At 39.2% G+C, this 17,954-nt stretch overlaps 2 protein-coding genes and 1 non-coding gene across 4 annotated transcripts in view; all 3 read left to right on the forward strand.

The window, feature by feature from the left end:
• The window catches only part of HAT1 (histone acetyltransferase 1), a 29,982-nt gene extending 14,050 nt beyond the window's left edge, over positions 1-15,932 (forward strand). Inside the window, exons 9-11 of the mRNA XM_053470500.1 lie at positions 11,496-11,647; positions 13,516-13,632; positions 14,823-15,932. Coding sequence (XP_053326475.1) covers positions 11,496-11,647; positions 13,516-13,632; positions 14,823-14,990 — 437 coding nt within the window. The 3' untranslated portion in view covers positions 14,991-15,932. The remainder of the gene's footprint in view (positions 1-11,495; positions 11,648-13,515; positions 13,633-14,822) is intronic.
• LOC128502494 (small nucleolar RNA U6-53/MBII-28) lies at positions 14,097-14,194 on the forward strand. Its single transcript, XR_008355127.1, has one exon. It is a non-coding gene; the product is annotated as a small nucleolar RNA U6-53/MBII-28 (small nucleolar RNA).
• Positions 15,933-16,597: 665 nt separating the features above from the next.
• Positions 16,598-17,954, forward strand: part of METAP1D (methionyl aminopeptidase type 1D, mitochondrial) — a 56,063-nt gene continuing 54,706 nt past the window's right edge. For both annotated transcript variants that reach the window (XM_053470501.1, XM_053470502.1), the window contains exon 1: positions 16,598-16,677. In XM_053470501.1, coding sequence (XP_053326476.1) covers positions 16,617-16,677 — 61 coding nt within the window. In that variant the 5' untranslated portion in view covers positions 16,598-16,616. The remainder of the gene's footprint in view (positions 16,678-17,954) is intronic.

A 17,954-nucleotide genomic window follows, 5' to 3' on the forward strand; every position in this document is an offset into this window, starting at 1 on the left:
TAGTAGTGGCTGTGTACATTAATGCTATTGCTAAAGTGTCTAGTGACACTCATTGCTTTTAATCGCATCTCCTATTGTTTAATTGCCAGAGTAAAAGGATGCCTGAAAGCAGTTTTTCCAATGCACTTGTTTCTGTATGAGTGCCGTCGTATTTTCTTACTGCTCTGCCAGGCGCGTTTGGTACGTACGCTTTTTGTACGTGGTTTTGTCTTCTTGGACCCGTGTGTCTCAGGAAGGTTTTGAAGCGGTTTAACACTTTCATTGTAGTTTTTCCTGCCCTTTGACCGCAGCAGGGACTTGCGTTTTGGGGATCACCTTTCACGCTGCTGCTTCGTAGGGACTCCTGTTCTCATAGGATATCCTACTGTATAAAGTACTGGACCTCGGTGTATTTGTAACCCACGGGGCAGTAATTGGCAGTCAGGAGAAGCATCAGTGCAATAGCTTTCATTTTAGTTTTTCTGCATTTTTAAACACTGAAAATATTTTAATCAGAATTCACCTGGTATATGTGTTCTCTCTGCTGATTACTTGTTCCTCATAAGTTGAAGTTTAAAATGTATTATTATTTTAGTACATAGTTGAGTCAGTTTCCCACGGTGTTCCTAAGTCATTGGTATAAGAAAAGGAGACTGCAGTCTAGTTTACCTGATTCCCTGGCTGCCTTTATGGCGGTAGAGTGTACTTAAGTACACTTCCCGCTCATGCCCTGTAGCCCAAATCAATGGGAGTAGTGGCAGCCAATCACATGGAAGCTAGTTGAATGTAAAGATTCAGCTAGCGTACATATGATAGGCTGCTGGTACTCACCTTTATTTTGAATGGCAGCTCATCTACTATTGAAAGAGTAGTTAAGTATGCTTTTCTGTAGAAGCAGCGGGGGAGATGTTTAAACAAGGCAAAAACCTCATTTTCTAACTCCAGTTACTAGAGAGTAATACTAATACAGTAAAATGAATTCAAATTCATGCAAAATGGACTCTGATGTGCATTTTAATTGAAAATGGGGGTGAAATGTTCACTAAAGCAAGGAGTGCCACAGACATTGATTTGACTTATCTTGGCGCAGGCCAACTAGCTGGCAGGTCCAAGAGGACGGCATTCTCCGGTACAAATCCCCTTCCATAGATCAGACAATGTCAAATTGGATTTGTTGGCCTTTTTTTTTTTTTAAATGCATTTGATTTTATATCAGAAACACATTTTAGCAGTTAGCTTGAAATAGGATTCCGTGAATTTTTTTTTTTTTTTTTTCCCTTTCTTAGTTTTTACTCTTTAGTCCTTTACTAACCACAGCTTATAGAAATCGGCAGTAGCTTCCATGCACCTTCTGTGTTCTTCTCCTGTCTGTCTGAAATCTATCTGTCTCGTTAATCAGGAAAGCCTGCTTTAAGAAAATAAATGTTTTCCAGATCACATTTGAGTTCATTATACTATTACGGGTCCTCCCTTTGAAGTTTTGTTAGTCTCGTGTATCGGATGATCTTAAGTTTTTCACGTTTCTTTAGAGAAGTAAATTTACTTAAGGGTTTCGAAGATAAGATCTACCCCTACTGCTGGAGAACACGTATCGTTAAACGTAGACATGAAAGCTCATTTCCCTTTCGGCCTATATGTGTCTACATGATTCTGTTAGTTGATATACAGTGGTTGGATTAAGTGTTCTACCTTTAAAGAGTGCATTATTATTAGTTTCTACATTTCAGCAGAGCCACCTTGTACCTTCTGTCTCTAGAAGTCCAAGTTGGTTAAGACATTAAGAAGTGCATTGCATGTTTACCCATTGTACATCTCTGCAGACTATGACGGCGCTGTAACAATCAATCATTATGTATGTCAGCATGGGGAACACTTAAATACATTTTTACATTTTGAAAGGTGGAGGGTTTCTCCTCCAGTAAGTTTTCAGCCTACATTACTGTTCCGGAAGCCCCCACCCCAATAAATACCCCTTTCAAGATTGATTGAATTACCCTCCAAAAAGCACTTCCTGTTCTGAGTTAAAATTATTGATGTACGGAGGAGAATGTCTCTTACTGGGGTGGTCTTCCTTCTGTAGAACAGATGTGTTTTGTGTTGCTGTTTTAAAGAGATAGTAAGCCAGACCCCCGTTTCTAGCGACAGACTAATTTCTGAAAAGTGATCCATGAGGCTTTCAGTTGATAAGGGACTAAGTGCTGTTCCTTCATTAAGGAAGGCAGACATTGGTGCATGTTGTATGAAAGAAACATAAAGACATTTAGACCCTCACAGACATCCATACAGTCGGCCCCTACAGCAGTCCAGCTGCCAGATGAGATTTGTACCCATGTACTAGAACTGTAGGGTTGACTTTACTATCGCTGTTTATGAGTAAAGCCACCTAAGGCCTGAAACGTGTTAAGCTTTGTGTTACGGCGCGTTCTCGTTGGCACTTCATTGCACATTAAAGCACTTTACAATTACTTACCGGAGTGCGACGCTTGTGTATGTTTTCGTTCATGTTGGCTTTTCTATATGTTTAGGCAAGGCCTAATTGACACATTTAAGTTTGTGTGTGTGTGTATATATGTGTGTGTGTATATATATATATCTATATAGATATAGATATAGATATGTTTCCCAAAGGGGTTTTTCGAAATTTACACCACACGGTTCTTGCTCACATTGCAATTTTATGCCCCATGCGCTTTTTTACACGCCGTTTGGAGTATTATAATTTGCATCATGGTGTACTTGGGAAGTATATAAGTAGACTTGCTGTGTGACAGAATAAACTTAATTTGAACTGCAAACATTGGAATGTAATTTTTTGTTGGAAATACACTTGTTTTATTCTGCTACATTTATTATTTGAGTGAAGGCTTTGATTATCTCCCCCCCCCATACTGAGATTTAAAATGCATATATATCTTATGTACTAAAGAAGCTTTTATTTGAATGTTTAGTTTTCAGTATCTTGGTGCCACTTGTAATCATTACTTACCCAACCCGCGTGTACATCTCTGTCGGATCAAAGAGTACAGATTACTCGGACCGTCCCGCCACCTTAAGAGCTTTCTTTGCTTCAGCAGGGAAGAGATCTGTAGGTTAACATTGACAGAAACCTAGCTCTTTGACTTTCCGTGCAGAAACACCACGCTGAGCTGATGCTTTATGGCAATGCTAATGAAGTCTGTTCCTCCATAGACTTTCATTACACAGAATGTCTGGCTGGGTTAATAAGACTGAACCATTTTATTATTTACCACAGGCTGTATGATAAAGTCTCAGGGTTCATCACCTGAGCCGAATCGACTATACAGAGCAAGAACGCATACAAATAGCTATGATGCCCCAGTCTGAAAACACATTTTATAAACACTAGACTCTTAACTTTCCAAAACTAGGGTGCTGTTTTTTTTTGTTTTTTTTTTAATAGAAAGCTAATAATAGAAGTTGGTGGGAGTTTTGTAAAAACAAGTTAAGAAGCTTTGCTTTTTGGTCCATGCACAATTTTTAACATTGTTTCCTAATGTCTGTATATATGCCATCTGCACCAAGACACAAGCATAACCTATAGGTTTGAATGCACCAAGGTGACCATAAAACACACAGCTGTAGTTTTCTTTATGGCACCGCTTCATTTTCTGCTTGCGTCTTCCTAAAAGTGTTAATCCTTCCAGCTAATATTAGATGTGATGGTAATTAACATGGAGGTGAGTTTCTCCATTTCTATGAAATTCTATCGCAGCGCTAAATGCTTTGTCGTGGGCTCCGCGCTTTGGGTTGTAGGCTGGATTGTGCATTTCTTTTTGGTTACATCATGCTGCTGACGTGATATCCGTATGATGTAATCACACACATGGAAAAATAGCACTAGGATACGCAGGCGTTCGATCGCAGGATGAGATACACTCGGATTTTATAATAACATGAGCTGTGTGTGATTTCTGTTTAAATGTGACCTAAAGGTGATTTAAATAAAACATTTGAAAGGGCAAGAAACCTTTCTATAGACTTAGTTGAAGAATTATTTATGTAGAATAGATGCATGCAGTGGGCCTTACGAGGAGCTCTGTGCTTAAAACTGCTTCACTATATGTAATTTGTTTAATCTATTTATTTACCAGGGTATACTATTTTGGAGTTTATTCACTAAGGGCAGAGTTGTGTTTCAGCTTTTTATACATTATGAAGATCCAACCCCATTGAGCTTCTCCTGTAGGAAGAGCTTTAAATGGCCTTCATAATATAAACTTAAATCACGTCTTCAGTCTCCTTACATGTTAAGCTATGCATTATACGTAGATATATATATGTATATATATATATATATATCTAATATTTCTGTGCAGTCGTACATGAATATTTAGATGTTCTAGCACCTGCATGTCTGCCCCGAATACCTCCTCCCGACCAGCATGTTTTTTTTTTTCCTTGCACAATCAGAAAAGACTCTTGAAACCCTTCCCGTTCTCTTTGTGTATGGATCGGTTTGAATGGCTTTGTGGCAGCGTGCCCCCTATACTTTACAAAGTGGGGAGTGCCTGCACCTTTGGCCGCCAGCTTGAAATGCAAGGAAGGAGAAGAATAGCATGAAACACGTTGAAATTCTGCATATGCTTTGTTGCAAAGGTAGAACCTTTTTGGAGCGATTAACATGCATGAGCTATTTTTATGCACATTTTAAGTGCTACTTAAGTGTTTATTACATATCTGAATGGCCAAAAGTGGGGATTAGATGCATTGAAAGAGGAAGGCCTCAAACATTTAGCTTTACGTCTGAGATTTTTTTCTTTTCTCAGGGAAAGGATTTGTTTTACAGTTGTGATAATTGCATCCCCGTTTGCCCATCATAAAAAATACAGTATATGGGATGAAAAAAGGCAACCAAACGCTTCAAGTAGGCCTTTTCCTTAAGATACCAAACAGATCTATTTGTAATTCGTACATTTATATATAATACTTCCCAAATCACAGAACAAACACAGCAGCACAATGAGAATCAGACCCTTTCCAATACTTACAATTAAAGGGATGTTAAACATGTTAGTTTTGACACTGAGTTTGTTTTTTAATGATATGTATGTGTGAGTGTGTAGTAATTAATTACATGACCGCTATATTGATCAATAAATGTGTGTATATGTATGTATGTATGTATATATATGTTACTGTGAAAGACCGAAATTGGTGAATGTCGACTTTCACCGGTGAATGTCAACACATACCAAATACGTTGGTGAAAGATCGAATATTTCATTTCATGATATGATATTCGGACACTCACCGGTGAATGTCGACAATCACAGATATGCTCTGGTGGAGGTCGAAAAGAGTACATTCGGACCCTCACCGGTGTATGTCGGAGACAAATAGGCGACTGGCTTTCTCCCGCTGCTGTCAGTCCGTATGCCAAATCCTCTGTTCTGCTGTCAGTCCGTATGCAACTCCCGCCAAATCCTTTGCTCTGCTGTCAGTCCGTATGCCAAATCGTTTGTTCTGCTGTCAGTCCGTATGCAACTCCCGCCAAATCGTTTGTTCTGCTGTCAGTCCGTATGCCAAATCCTTTGTTCTGCTGTCAGTCCGTATGCAACGTTTGATGGTGCGAGTAACGTTTTCTACATTTTTTACGACACCCTTATTTATAATCAATGGATACCGCAGTGAATCGTGATCTTTTTCTTGAAAAGTTAAATGCATTAATTGCGGAAAAACGAGAAGACAATTGTTTTTATTTTTCTCAAGAAAAGTACTCTAAAATACTTTCTGAAGTGGTTTCTGCTAAAACTAAGTGCAATACACCTTTGGATTACAGACGATTAAAACGTTTTGATGTTTTAAAAATTAATGATGAAGAGAAGTTAATTGTACCATTAAAACAAGGAGACACGAATATCCAGTATTATGTTACCAATGAGGAATTGTTCAGTATACTATATGAAACTCACACCAGAATAGGCCACGGAGGAAGAACACGTATGCTGAAAGAATTGCAAGTTAAATACAAAAATATTACGTATGAAGTTGTCATGTTGTATTTAAATTTATGCAAACAGTGTCAAATGAAACACAGTGCACCTAAGAAAGGTATTGTTGTGAAACCAATGGTCAGTTCTGAGTTAAACTCAAGATGTCAAGTTGATCTGATAGATCTAATTCAGTAATCAAGTCACAACATTCACATAGTCGCTTGGTGTATGTCCAGTAATCCAGTATGTCCAGTATGTCCAGTATGTCCAGTATGTCCAGTAATCAAGTCACAACATTCACATAGTCGCTTGGTGTATGTCCAGTAATCCAGTATGTCCAGTATGTCCAGTATGTCCAGTATGTCCAGTAATCAAGTCACAACATTCACATAGTCGCTTGGTGTATGTCCAAAATAATTGCTAAATACCCTTATTTCTTACTTACACCGGCCAATGTCGACATTCACCAAGTACTAATGGTGAATGTCGGAGATTTCTATTTTCTTCTCCGTATTTCAGCGGCGATAAAATATCACAAGGGTGATAATAAAAGGATTCAATTATGTGATTAGAAACTTATTTATTGCAACAACTGAAACAATTATGACATTTTGAATTACACAGAAGTCCCTTGCTTTTGCAACTACATTAACTTATTTATTGCAACAACTGAAACTATTATGACATCTTGAATTACACAGAAGTCCCTTGCTTTTGCAACTACATTAACTTATTTATTGCAACAACTGAAACTATTATGACATTTTGAATTACACAGAAGTCCCTTGCTTTTGCAACTGCATTTATTTGTGGAACACTTCCTTTTGCAATGACAGCGTGTATAGCCTTGCCCGCCGCTTCTCGAATTAGCTGCAGCTGCTTCTCTCAGCGAAATTTCTTGAGCCGAAATCTCATTTATGGAAAGTAACTTTTCTTTACAAATTACGAACTGGTTACGTGTGTAAAGCTGCTTGAGGGTACCATTTTTATTTGCCAGTTTATAGAAGTCGGAGTCTTCTATCCCAACAACAACCGCTAACACATTTCGGCTATCTGTACGACCACGGTCGACATCAGGCACTTGTATTCGTACACTATCGCCAATTTGAGCAGGAGGAAATTGTTTTTGTGAGGTGCGTAACATTTTGTTTGCTTGCAGTACAAGATTCTCTTTCGCGGCCGCTCTTTTTCTTGAAATTAACTCGTGTTTTCCAGTTAGAGCTTGATGTGGAAACGTAGTAGAATGCAGGTCCTCTTCAATATTTTTCCTTGAAATATGGTTTTCCGAAAGACCACCGCACAAATTTTTTTCAGAAGTATCAACAGTTTCTTCATGCTGTTTTTCGGTTTCACAAGTATTGGCAATTTCTTTGAGTTGTTCTTCGGTTTCAATATTTGCGATTAGTTCGCTAGGCAAAAAAGACGATGCTATGCCTCTTTTAGCCTTAACGCCAAACATGGCTTCATAAGGACTTTGGCGTATTCCTTCGTGGTATGTAGTGTTCTTGGCAAATTGTACAAAGGGTAAACCATCTGACCATTTATTTGTATCGTTATCGTTCATCCATGCGGATAGCATATTCTGTATATCTTGATTGGCCCTTTCAACTGAGCCTTGTGTTTGACTGTGACGAGGCTTTCCATGGACTATCTTAACATCTTTCCACATAGCGCATAGTTCGGATATGACTTGATTACTGAATTCTCTACCATTATCTGATTGCAATATTGCTGGAGCACCAAATGTTAAAAATATTGAAAGAACGTGATGCGCTACTTCTTCAGCTCTCTTAGTTTTCAAAGGTCGTAGCTGGACAAACTTAGTTAAATGATCTTGGTAAACCATTATGAATTTATATTCGCCATCGCTGTTTGACTGTAGATCTATCAGATCAACTTGACATCTTGAGTTTAACTCAGAACTGACCATTGGTTTCACAACAATACCTTTCCTAGGTGCACTGTGTTTCATTTGACACTGTTTGCATAAATTTAAATACAACATGACAACTTCATACGTAATATTTTTGTATTTAACTTGCAATTCTTTCAGCATACGTGTTCTTCCTCCGTGGCCTATTCTGGTGTGAGTTTCATATAGTATACTGAACAATTCCTCATTGGTAACATAATACTGGATATTCGTGTCTCCTTGTTTTAATGGTACAATTAACTTCTCTTCATCATTAATTTTTAAAACATCAAAACGTTTTAATCGTCTGTAATCCAAAGGTGTATTGCACTTAGTTTTAGCAGAAACCACTTCAGAAAGTATTTTAGAGTACTTTTCTTGAGAAAAATAAAAACAATTGTCTTCTCGTTTTTCCGCAATTAATGCATTTAACTTTTCAAGAAAAAGATCACGATTCACTGCGGTATCCATTGATTATAAATAAGGGTGTCGTAAAAAATGTAGAAAACGTTACTCGCACCATCAAACGTTGCATACGGACTGACAGCAGAACAAAGGATTTGGCATACGGACTGACAGCAGAACAAACGATTTGGCGGGAGTTGCATACGGACTGACAGCAGAACAAACGATTTGGCATACGGACTGACAGCAGAGCAAAGGATTTGGCGGGAGTTGCATACGGACTGACAGCAGAACAGAGGATTTGGCATACGGACTGACAGCAGCGGGAGAAAGCCAGTCGCCTATTTGTCTCCGACATACACCGGTGAGGGTCCGAATGTACTCTTTTCGACCTCCACCAGAGCATATCTGTGATTGTCGACATTCACCGGTGAGTGTCCGAATATCATATCATGAAATGAAATATTCGATCTTTCACCAACGTATTTGGTATGTGTTGACATTCACCGGTGAAAGTCGACATTCACCAATTTCGGTCTTTCACAGTAACATATACATACATACATACATACATACATACATTATATAGAGATAATATATTACACATACATACATCAGGCCATTTTAGCATCTGGTCACCATACGTTTTCTTTAAACATAACTAGACACCGTAGTATAGAAGATGGATCTATATAAACAGGTTTTAATTTTTAAGACTGGATGTGTAACAAAGTATTTTAATAGATATGTAATCTATTAATGTTCATCCAGGGTGAGTGATACTGCTTTGGAGTAGAGAAGGAACCTTTTCCCATTTTGGGATGACATTACTGACTTTTGCCGCTTTCTGGATCAAATAATATGGGTTTGTGGAGTGGTTAAACCTGATGGACTATGTCTCCCCCCCCAGTCTATTTGACTATGTAATATATAGTACTATTTTAGTTGCTAAAATATTTTTTCCAATGAAAGAAATTTTAAGTAATAGAGATGACTTTGGCGCTATGTAAAACAATAATTAATAATATGTAACAGTAAATGTGAATGATATTTTTGGCCTCTATTAAGCAGTCAAATGATATAATTTTTTTAATAGGTTGCATGATACAGGTTGCATGTTTTTTTTTCTAGCTGTGCTTTGGTTGTAAACATATTTAGCCGGTGCTGTTAGTCAGCATTGATTTAAAAAGGTGTTGCAAGGGTTAAAATGTCCAAGAGGTCCATAATAACTTGGCAGTGAACAAGTTCGGGCTTTCTTTGAACAATTAAATCTTTTGTTTCCCTGCCTTTGAAATTGGGGGTATTTATGTGCTTACAGTACAATGGAGTGGCTAATGATTTGGAATAATGCTAGCCAGACTCGTTTTCCCAGGCAGCTGTGTCAGTGGGTCCTGCCTATTATGAAAGAGCCCATTACATATATTTAATGGGGTCTATTCTCATTTTTCAAAACTCTGCATCTATTAAAACACAGCCTTATTTTTCTATTTCACTTTTGATTTTGTATTTTTCTGGTTTCTCGAAAATGGCTTATAAAAAGTTGGAAGAGCTGTTAGAGCCGTAGACCAATAAGTTTACAATGTATAGGTATAAAATGCTGACGCCTATACGTATAAATATGTCTACCTAATTAACTCCATAAAACCTAAAGCAGGCAAAATGACTGCTCAGTGAAATTATTTTTTTTTCACCCAAATATATGGTGCACAATTGCGACTTTGAATGTTTAAAGGGATTATTTTATACCTTTTCAATTAGTAGACGATTTGTACATCTTACTAGTTCATATATTCCTCTAAACTGAAACGGGTGGGCTCATAATGTGTAACTGATGGCTGTTGCGGTCGGTACAGGTCCACTCCTGTGACCCCAGTTACCTAATAAAACAACCAAGGTAAGAGACTAATCGCCTAATCCCGTAATACTTACTGCCAAGGCAAACAAATAGTAAAATTAACTAAAATGCTCATATCATATACACTTCAGTGGCGAGTTGGACCATTAACTCATTGTCGCATCAGATATTACCTCCAGGTTGGAGGCCACTGGTCATTGTATACACCCCAGGAGGCTGATCCCTGACATCTCTGCTGCACGGCAGCCTATAGGCCGTTTTATGGCCCAGGGCTATTTGGAAAACCAAATAATTAGGCGTCAGACTCCCCACCAGCATTCATCAACAGGCAAATGAATGATTTCCAAACCCACAATTTATGACATATATTTGCAGAGGTGAAAAAGGAAATATTCTGGGGGACCGTAGCAGAAACGCTGGCCTTTGCCTTTAGTTTTTACTTTGCCGTTATTAGATGCTCGTACGTCTCACACCTGTCTCGATAGCAGGTAATATGATTCCACAGTATGTTCAGCACATGGGCAACAAAACATACCGCTAACCTGTTTCTGTAGATTTTGTTTTGGGCGTTATGGCCTCTAAAGATGAAAATGTACATATTGGTTTCCCATTTAATCTGCATGCGGTGTAAAACCACTCCATATGCTGCTGCTCTTTTAAAAGGCAGTGATTTTGGTTGGATACTATATCGAAGTCTGTTCGCCATCGTGCCCCCCCAATGCTTTAGGAACAAAAAAAATCACTCTTTTCAATAAATGCATTGCTGAGAAATTGATCACATCCTTCTATTAACTCAAAGTGTGACGGCCGATCCAAAACCTGCCATGAATCCAAATTGATTCATTGACTGGGCACTTTACAAAGAAAACGAATGATTTACCTCCAAAAAAAATCACTTTGCATTTGTGCCTTAGAGGCTATGAAAGAATTGGTTAACAGATTAGACAAGAGTGGAAGACGGTGAGCGTGTAATTTAAAAGCACATTTAAACCTATGTGTATTGTTTTATTTTGAAAAAGTAAAAGCACAATTTGTCCCTGTGCTCTTCGTTGCAGGTAAGACCGATTCAGCCCATCTAGTCGGCTCATTTTTCTTGCTGTAACGTCTCAGACCTAAATCAGTCCTTGGTCTTGTCTTAGATCAAGGATAGCTTTATGCCAATCCCATGCATGGGTAAATTCCTTCACTTCTGACGTACCTGAACGTCCTTAAAACCTGTCGGATAAAGACAGATGATAAGGAGCGACGGGCTGTCCCTGATTAGTTTTGCGGTATCTAAAGTGTTTGAAATAGAGGCTTTGTTTCCACAGCCATGCTTCATCTAAAATATTTTCCCAAAAACGTTAAAAATTACAAAAAGTAAAAATGTAATTTTTTTTTCCTTCGCCAGCTGAAGACCCTTCAGAGAACTTTGTCCGGCTCAGAGACTACGTCCTTGTTAAACTCTGCCAGAATCTGCCTTGTTTTTCCCCGGAACATCTTCAAAGTGGGTTTAGCCAAGAAATGGTGACTGAGGCTCAACAGAAACTCAAGATAAATAAGGTATTTTATTCTTGCTGTGATTGCCGAGGACACACTATAGTGCGTTTTATATCGCCATACTGCTGACTTGGATAAATTCCTTAACGCTTCTAGTTTTCCAGTATACCCCCGGACTATTTGGCTTTCATGGGAATTTGGTTCTCATTCCATGAAAAGTTTGATACTTAGTGGAAAAGACATAAACACACATTCAGGTGTATGTTAATATGTATTATGTTAAATATGTGTATGTAATCACATACTCTATATTTTAGTCAAGCTGAAGAATTCAAGCACATTATCGATACAGTATATAATATACTATAACCTGAGCAAGTAAATAAGTCGTGGCATCTCCCATAGAGCCTCTATAAATGCCACGCGATATAACCCACTCATGAACCAAAAGGAGACTTATTTGTGTTCCCTGCTGCTGTCTGAAAAGAGCTTCTATGTATAGAATATTTCACGTTCCACAGTGACAGCCCTTGGTATAACCCAAGGGTATTTACAGACACTTAGGATAACTTCCCAATGGCATACCACCTCATCCTTTATTTTGATCCAATTTTATTATATTTATTAATCCCCCCAATGATAATAAAAAGACCTCCTTACCCCATTGGTCTTTCCATCTCCAGTTTTCTTCGAGTTCCAAATTGGTGTCCCTGCTTTCCGTGTGCGGCGTATGGACATGTACAGATATGTTTTGCATGTTTGCAATCAGTGTAGAATGCTAATAGGGTTACATAATCACTCGTTTTATTGATTAAAATAATTAGGAAGCCCTGAGCCAGTTTCAGTTTCAAAACCGCTTTAAAACTCCAGGGCAATAAAGAAACAGATGCATATATTTCAATCCTGCAGTATGTTTGAGGAGATAATTTGGTAAAAATCTAGCATTTTCATGTTCCTAATTAGTCCTGTTAATGACCTACTAAAAGAAGCAAATTAAGGACCAGCACTTGCTCATCACATCTTGTCGTTTTGATTTCCTGTCTATAAAGGAAAACTATGTACAAAGAACACTCAATCAGAAAATCCACAACAAAACTTGACTAAAACATGCAGAATTACACAGAATTCTACCCAGCAGAAATATAGCCGCATTTCGCTTATCCTCTCTCAGGGGGACAGCCACCTTAACAACGTTTACACGGCATACGTTTAGCAGGTTTACGTGCAGCTTGCGTGTTATTTGTAATTGGCGAAAAAACATTATCCAGTCCGAGTGTTTCGATATTATGACAAACGGCTAGTTTGTGGCATTTTTGCTTCATAGATACTTGAACGCAACAGACACCCAGTTTTTTTTATATGTAATTTCTTGTTACAGTTTTAATCATTTACGGTACTAAGTGTGTCTGTTTGTTAACTTGTCCATCAGCTTGACCAACCCCAGGCACCAGGTTGCCATGGTGACAAGAAATCACTTCCTGGTGCCTAGGGTCTTGCAGGGGGGGTGCACTGTACTTTGTGTAACAGGGACCCCTGCCCAGAACCGCTGGCCCACGCTCCCTCAGTCCCCCCAAGCAGAATGAGTCTGAGCGTGAGGAGATGACGTTATTTCCCAGCACTCAGACGCAAGCAGCGTGTGAGCACCATGAGGGAGCGGGACCTGAGCCCACTAAGGGAGAGGTACCCTTATACCTACATATAAACCAAATGTGTCAACCCTGCAAATACCAAAATTGATGCCCCTGATCTTAAACTTTCTATTGGCTATTTGCACAACCAATAGGAAACTGCCATTCTCCCACTAACAAAGGAAATGCCAAGGCCTGTGTGTAATTGTCAATAAGATAAGGATATATACATTTTTGATTAATTTAGATGATGGAACCTCTTTTAGTATAACAACTAAATAAAAACTATTATTTTATTTTCAGCAACATGCAAGACGTGTTTATGAGATCCTCCGGTTACGTGCTACAGATATGAGTAATCCTGAAAAGTCCAGGGCATACAGACTCGAAATCAAAAAGAGACTTGTTGGGCCGTACAAGGTATAGTCCTGCGTTTTCAACCTGACACTTGTTTGCGCCATTTATATATATATATATATATATATATATATATATATCCTACAGGAAAAATAGCAAGTCTTAATACAGAAGATTGTTTTAAGATTTGAGAACACACACCTGCGCGTACTGTATCACACTCTTGTGCTTAGACCATGACCACCTCTGCTTTTGGATTCTCCAGCCTTTAAAATCTTTGCAATCTGTCTTGTAACTGGTATTGAAATTAGAAAACGAGGTCTGTCTGTGTGACCTAAATTTGATTTGGCGTAATGAGCAGAATTGAATAGTTTTAGAAATGGATTTAGTTATCTCCTTTTCCCAGAACACTTCAGAGGAATAGTAGTACAGGATAAGTGTTTTATCCAGTACATGCACAACCATCATGATGTGGTGTTTTTTTTACGTTTTACAATCTTCTTTAAAATTGTTTTCTTTTTGAGTACAGCCTGTGATGAGTTGCCATGCTAATACCGACACAGCAGTGTAGAGCTGAGATGCTCAGTGCTGGCGGTGGCTGAGTGTAACTGACTTACTGAGGCTGCAAACAGAAGAAAACAATATAGCCGTTTTAATAATCTGTAGATAGACCCTTTATGGCATTAAAGGCACAGCCGTCGTTGCAAGGGTAACTGGTTAGTCGCTCTTGGGCTGTTATGCTGAGCATCCCACCATGCTTCTCTTTGAAGGGTTTGCTGTAGTTCAGGAGATGAACGTTCCCCTCGTTGGTACTGATGCTGATGAGAATATAACAAAGATCTTACAACTTTCCTAAATGGTAAAGCGAAAACCACAATATTAGTCCATTAGGACATGGAAAACATTACAACCGCATCAAGTCTATGCCACAGTCATCAATCCAAATGGGCTCAAGATGTCTTTAGGAAGCCCTTTCTTTTATCTAAAGCAGAGAACCCTCCAAAGTTACACTCCTGTAGTTTTAAAATCCAGGTAGAACTCAGAAGCTACATAAATACCGGATCTCCAAGATCCAAATGTAACGGTGTCAGGACCAGCACCGGAGCTTTTGAAAATTCTCATACAAGCGGTCTTCAGATCTGAAACTCGGACAGGACTGATTTTTCCTATGTCTGTCTATTCCTCTGTAATCTGACCTTTAATGTTTAATAATCTCAATCTTTTTTTTTTTTCTTTTTTTTTTCTGTCGACAGAAAAATCAAAGGGAGATGGCCAAGATGAGAAGATGTCTAAAACCAGAGGAACTGACCAACCAGATGAACCAAATAGACCTAAATACTCAGCATGAACAACTAGAAGAAAGCTATCAGCAACTTCTTTCAGAATACAGACGGATAGTGGAACGGCTCGCTCAGTCATAACGCATTCCATCGCTCTGTACGAAAGTGTTCAGTATCTTTAATATTGCACTTCTACACAGTTTAGCCTTCAATTTACTACCAAATTTAAACGCATTCTCTTAATTCTGTTACAATTCTGTGGAAACTCTGAGACGCTGGTCGGAGATGTCCTTAGAGCACGCAGACTGGAAACCCAGCGCAAGGTGATGCCTCGATTTGGCTTAGAATTAGTGAGTACTCGGGAGGGGAAAGTAGTTTTCCTTTCAAACCACTAAGTGGTATTGTTGTTAAGATCTCTGATTAATCGTGTTTAGGCTATTTAAGTCATTTTATATTCCAGATGGATTGGACCATTACAGAAATGCTTGGAAGGGGAATTATATCTAACATAATATGTGGATCAGGGTAGTGTTTTAAAATGTAAACCAGGCCACCAAGGTATGCCAATCGCCATCTATTCCGTTGGCACTTTCTTTTGTACCGTTTCTTGGGTTTTCTTATATGGCCTCCTAAAGGGACACTCCACCCCATTGTATGTTTCAGTGCACATTGAATTTTATTGAATTCCAGTTGGTGCGGGTGCTTTTATTGCAGTGAAAGATACCTCTGTCCCATATTTCTCCTTCCTGTTTGCTTCTACGTAAGCAGGAAGCGTATGTACATGCGCGCGGCATACTTAAGTATGCTTTCTGGTTTTCGGTAAAAGCGGGCAGGTGAAGAGGAAGGTGAACACATGCGCAGATCTGCATGCAGTAAAATACAGTCCATCGTAAACGACAGAGATGTGCATTAGAAATGAGGGACTTGGGTGTCCCTTTAGCAGTCCTGATCCATAATGCATATATTTATTTAGCTGGTTTGTATTCGCGTTGAATCACACTTCTGTTTTCCATACATAGACGAAGCAGTTTGTATGCATCCAGTAGCACTTAACTAACGTGGAATAAACAGTAGTAAATTGTGTCTTGTGCATTTTATTCGGTTGCTGATATTTCTGTGAATTCTCGTCATGAACTATTGCTTTTTTTTCTGTCTCAATTACATTTTTAGAGGTTTTTTAATTTTTTTTAGGGAATTTTTACAGGGAGTAATGATACATTGCAGTAACAGATAAGGAATTTGGCATAATGCAATGAGGAACCTCCCAAAGATTCAAACTGCTGTTAAAGAGTTTTTGGGGTGGGGGGGCACGTTCTAAAAACATTTAGGGCTGCAGGACACCGAGATCCACTCACACCCAGCAAGCTCTTTGAAATTATGGGAAAATAGGGACACTTGGGAGGTACGCAATGGAAAGGTAAAAGGGGCTTCATAACATAATTGTTCTGTTAATTTTCGGTAGTGTTTGGCTCCTGTTGCTGAGATCCGTTTAAATTATAAGGTCAGGGGCCACAGATCAGTGTTACGGGTTCTTGTTATTCTGCGCGTGGTTGTTGGATAGATAAAAAAATAACAGATTATCTCCCCGTATATTAAAATGATTCAGACTCTGATCTGTAACGGCAGGTACTGCGTTCACTGAACTAATTTTGACTCCGTCCCTCTCCGTACTTCAGCAGCGCCAGAATCGGCTCGCCGCAACCCGTTTACTTCCGGCAGGCACATTCGGCCAATCACATTCTCGTTGTAGCGGTCACGTGAGCTCCAATGTGGCCGAACCCTCTCGCGATGCCGGGATTGAAAGTATTTAGCTGTTTGATACGGTCAGGTAAGAAGTGACGGGAAGGCTGTAACGGGGTGATCGGCGCTGTACGTGTGCTGACGCTTGTTAGTGCTCAGTTCTGACTTTCTGTGTTAATATACAGCTTCTCGGAAGTAACGGTGAACGTAACTCACAGAGCCGAGTATACCCCGTGTCACCGATATAGTGCGTTCTCAGTCGCAGGAGCGGATGGCAGGATTACTAATCGCTTGCCGTCTGTCACTCTGGATACATCTAGAAGTATCTGCTCCCTCGGGCATTGGATGTTTGCCTTGGCCAGTGAGCCTGGCACTCTTATCATTCTCAAACACATTAGTCCAATCAGCACACTGCTTTATTACCCAGCCGCTGTCTACCTGCTCTCCCTGTTCAATAAAAAGAATGAAAGGTATTGCCAGTTCTGGATTTTTCTGTTTTCTGCATATTCAATGAGTCCAGAAACCATCACGGTCATTGATTATACAGGTATAAAAGTACCTGTCCTCTCGGTAGCGTCCGGCTTTCCGGTTATCTGCAGCCATCACAACCTGGCAGCTTTCCATACCCATGGCAATTGTGAAGTGACGTGAAACCCATTGTACAGCTCTATGGAATATGATGGTGCTATATAAAACAAATAATAATACAGATGAGGGAAACCTCAGAACCAACACTAGTGGACTTATTTGAGAATTAGCATTAGGAAATACAAAAACATGATTCCACCATACTGATTAGCGCGAGATCACGTCTTACAGAAGTCCAAGGCTGTTTAATTATGTATGGCAGTGATTATATCCATGAAACTACATTGAAAATATCACACGTTTGTGGGATGCTGACTTATAATCAAATTTTATCCTACTTTTCTAAATTATTGATGTGGGTGACCTCTCCTCCATTGCTCTATTTGCTTCCAAGATTATACTTTCTTCAATACTGAAACAATACAAAAATTTCAAACAAAGCCTCCTTTGTTTTGTTCAGATAAAGAGTCTCAAGTCTGCTTGTTACTCTCATGACGTTTATTATAGGTGCTCCAGGAACGGGAGAGGAATATAGCGCCAGTACGTGATTGTGCTATCCAACATCTGTGCGAGTGTATGCGCGAGTCTGTGTGTCGGCGTGCGGGCATATGTACCTTCCACCATTTCCCAGGGCCACTTGTATTTGGGGGGTGTGGACAGGCGGTGGGGCTTTACCAAGGCATTTTGTGTCACTGTTACGTATTGATATATTGTTATTCATATAACCCAGGGGTGTAACTAGAAACCGCACGGCCTGGTGCAAAAATTGCCCCTTCC

This window comes from Spea bombifrons, chromosome 7 (genome assembly GCF_027358695.1).
Source record: "Spea bombifrons isolate aSpeBom1 chromosome 7, aSpeBom1.2.pri, whole genome shotgun sequence".
In the NCBI taxonomy this organism is placed as follows: Eukaryota; Metazoa; Chordata; class Amphibia; order Anura; family Pelobatidae; genus Spea; species Spea bombifrons.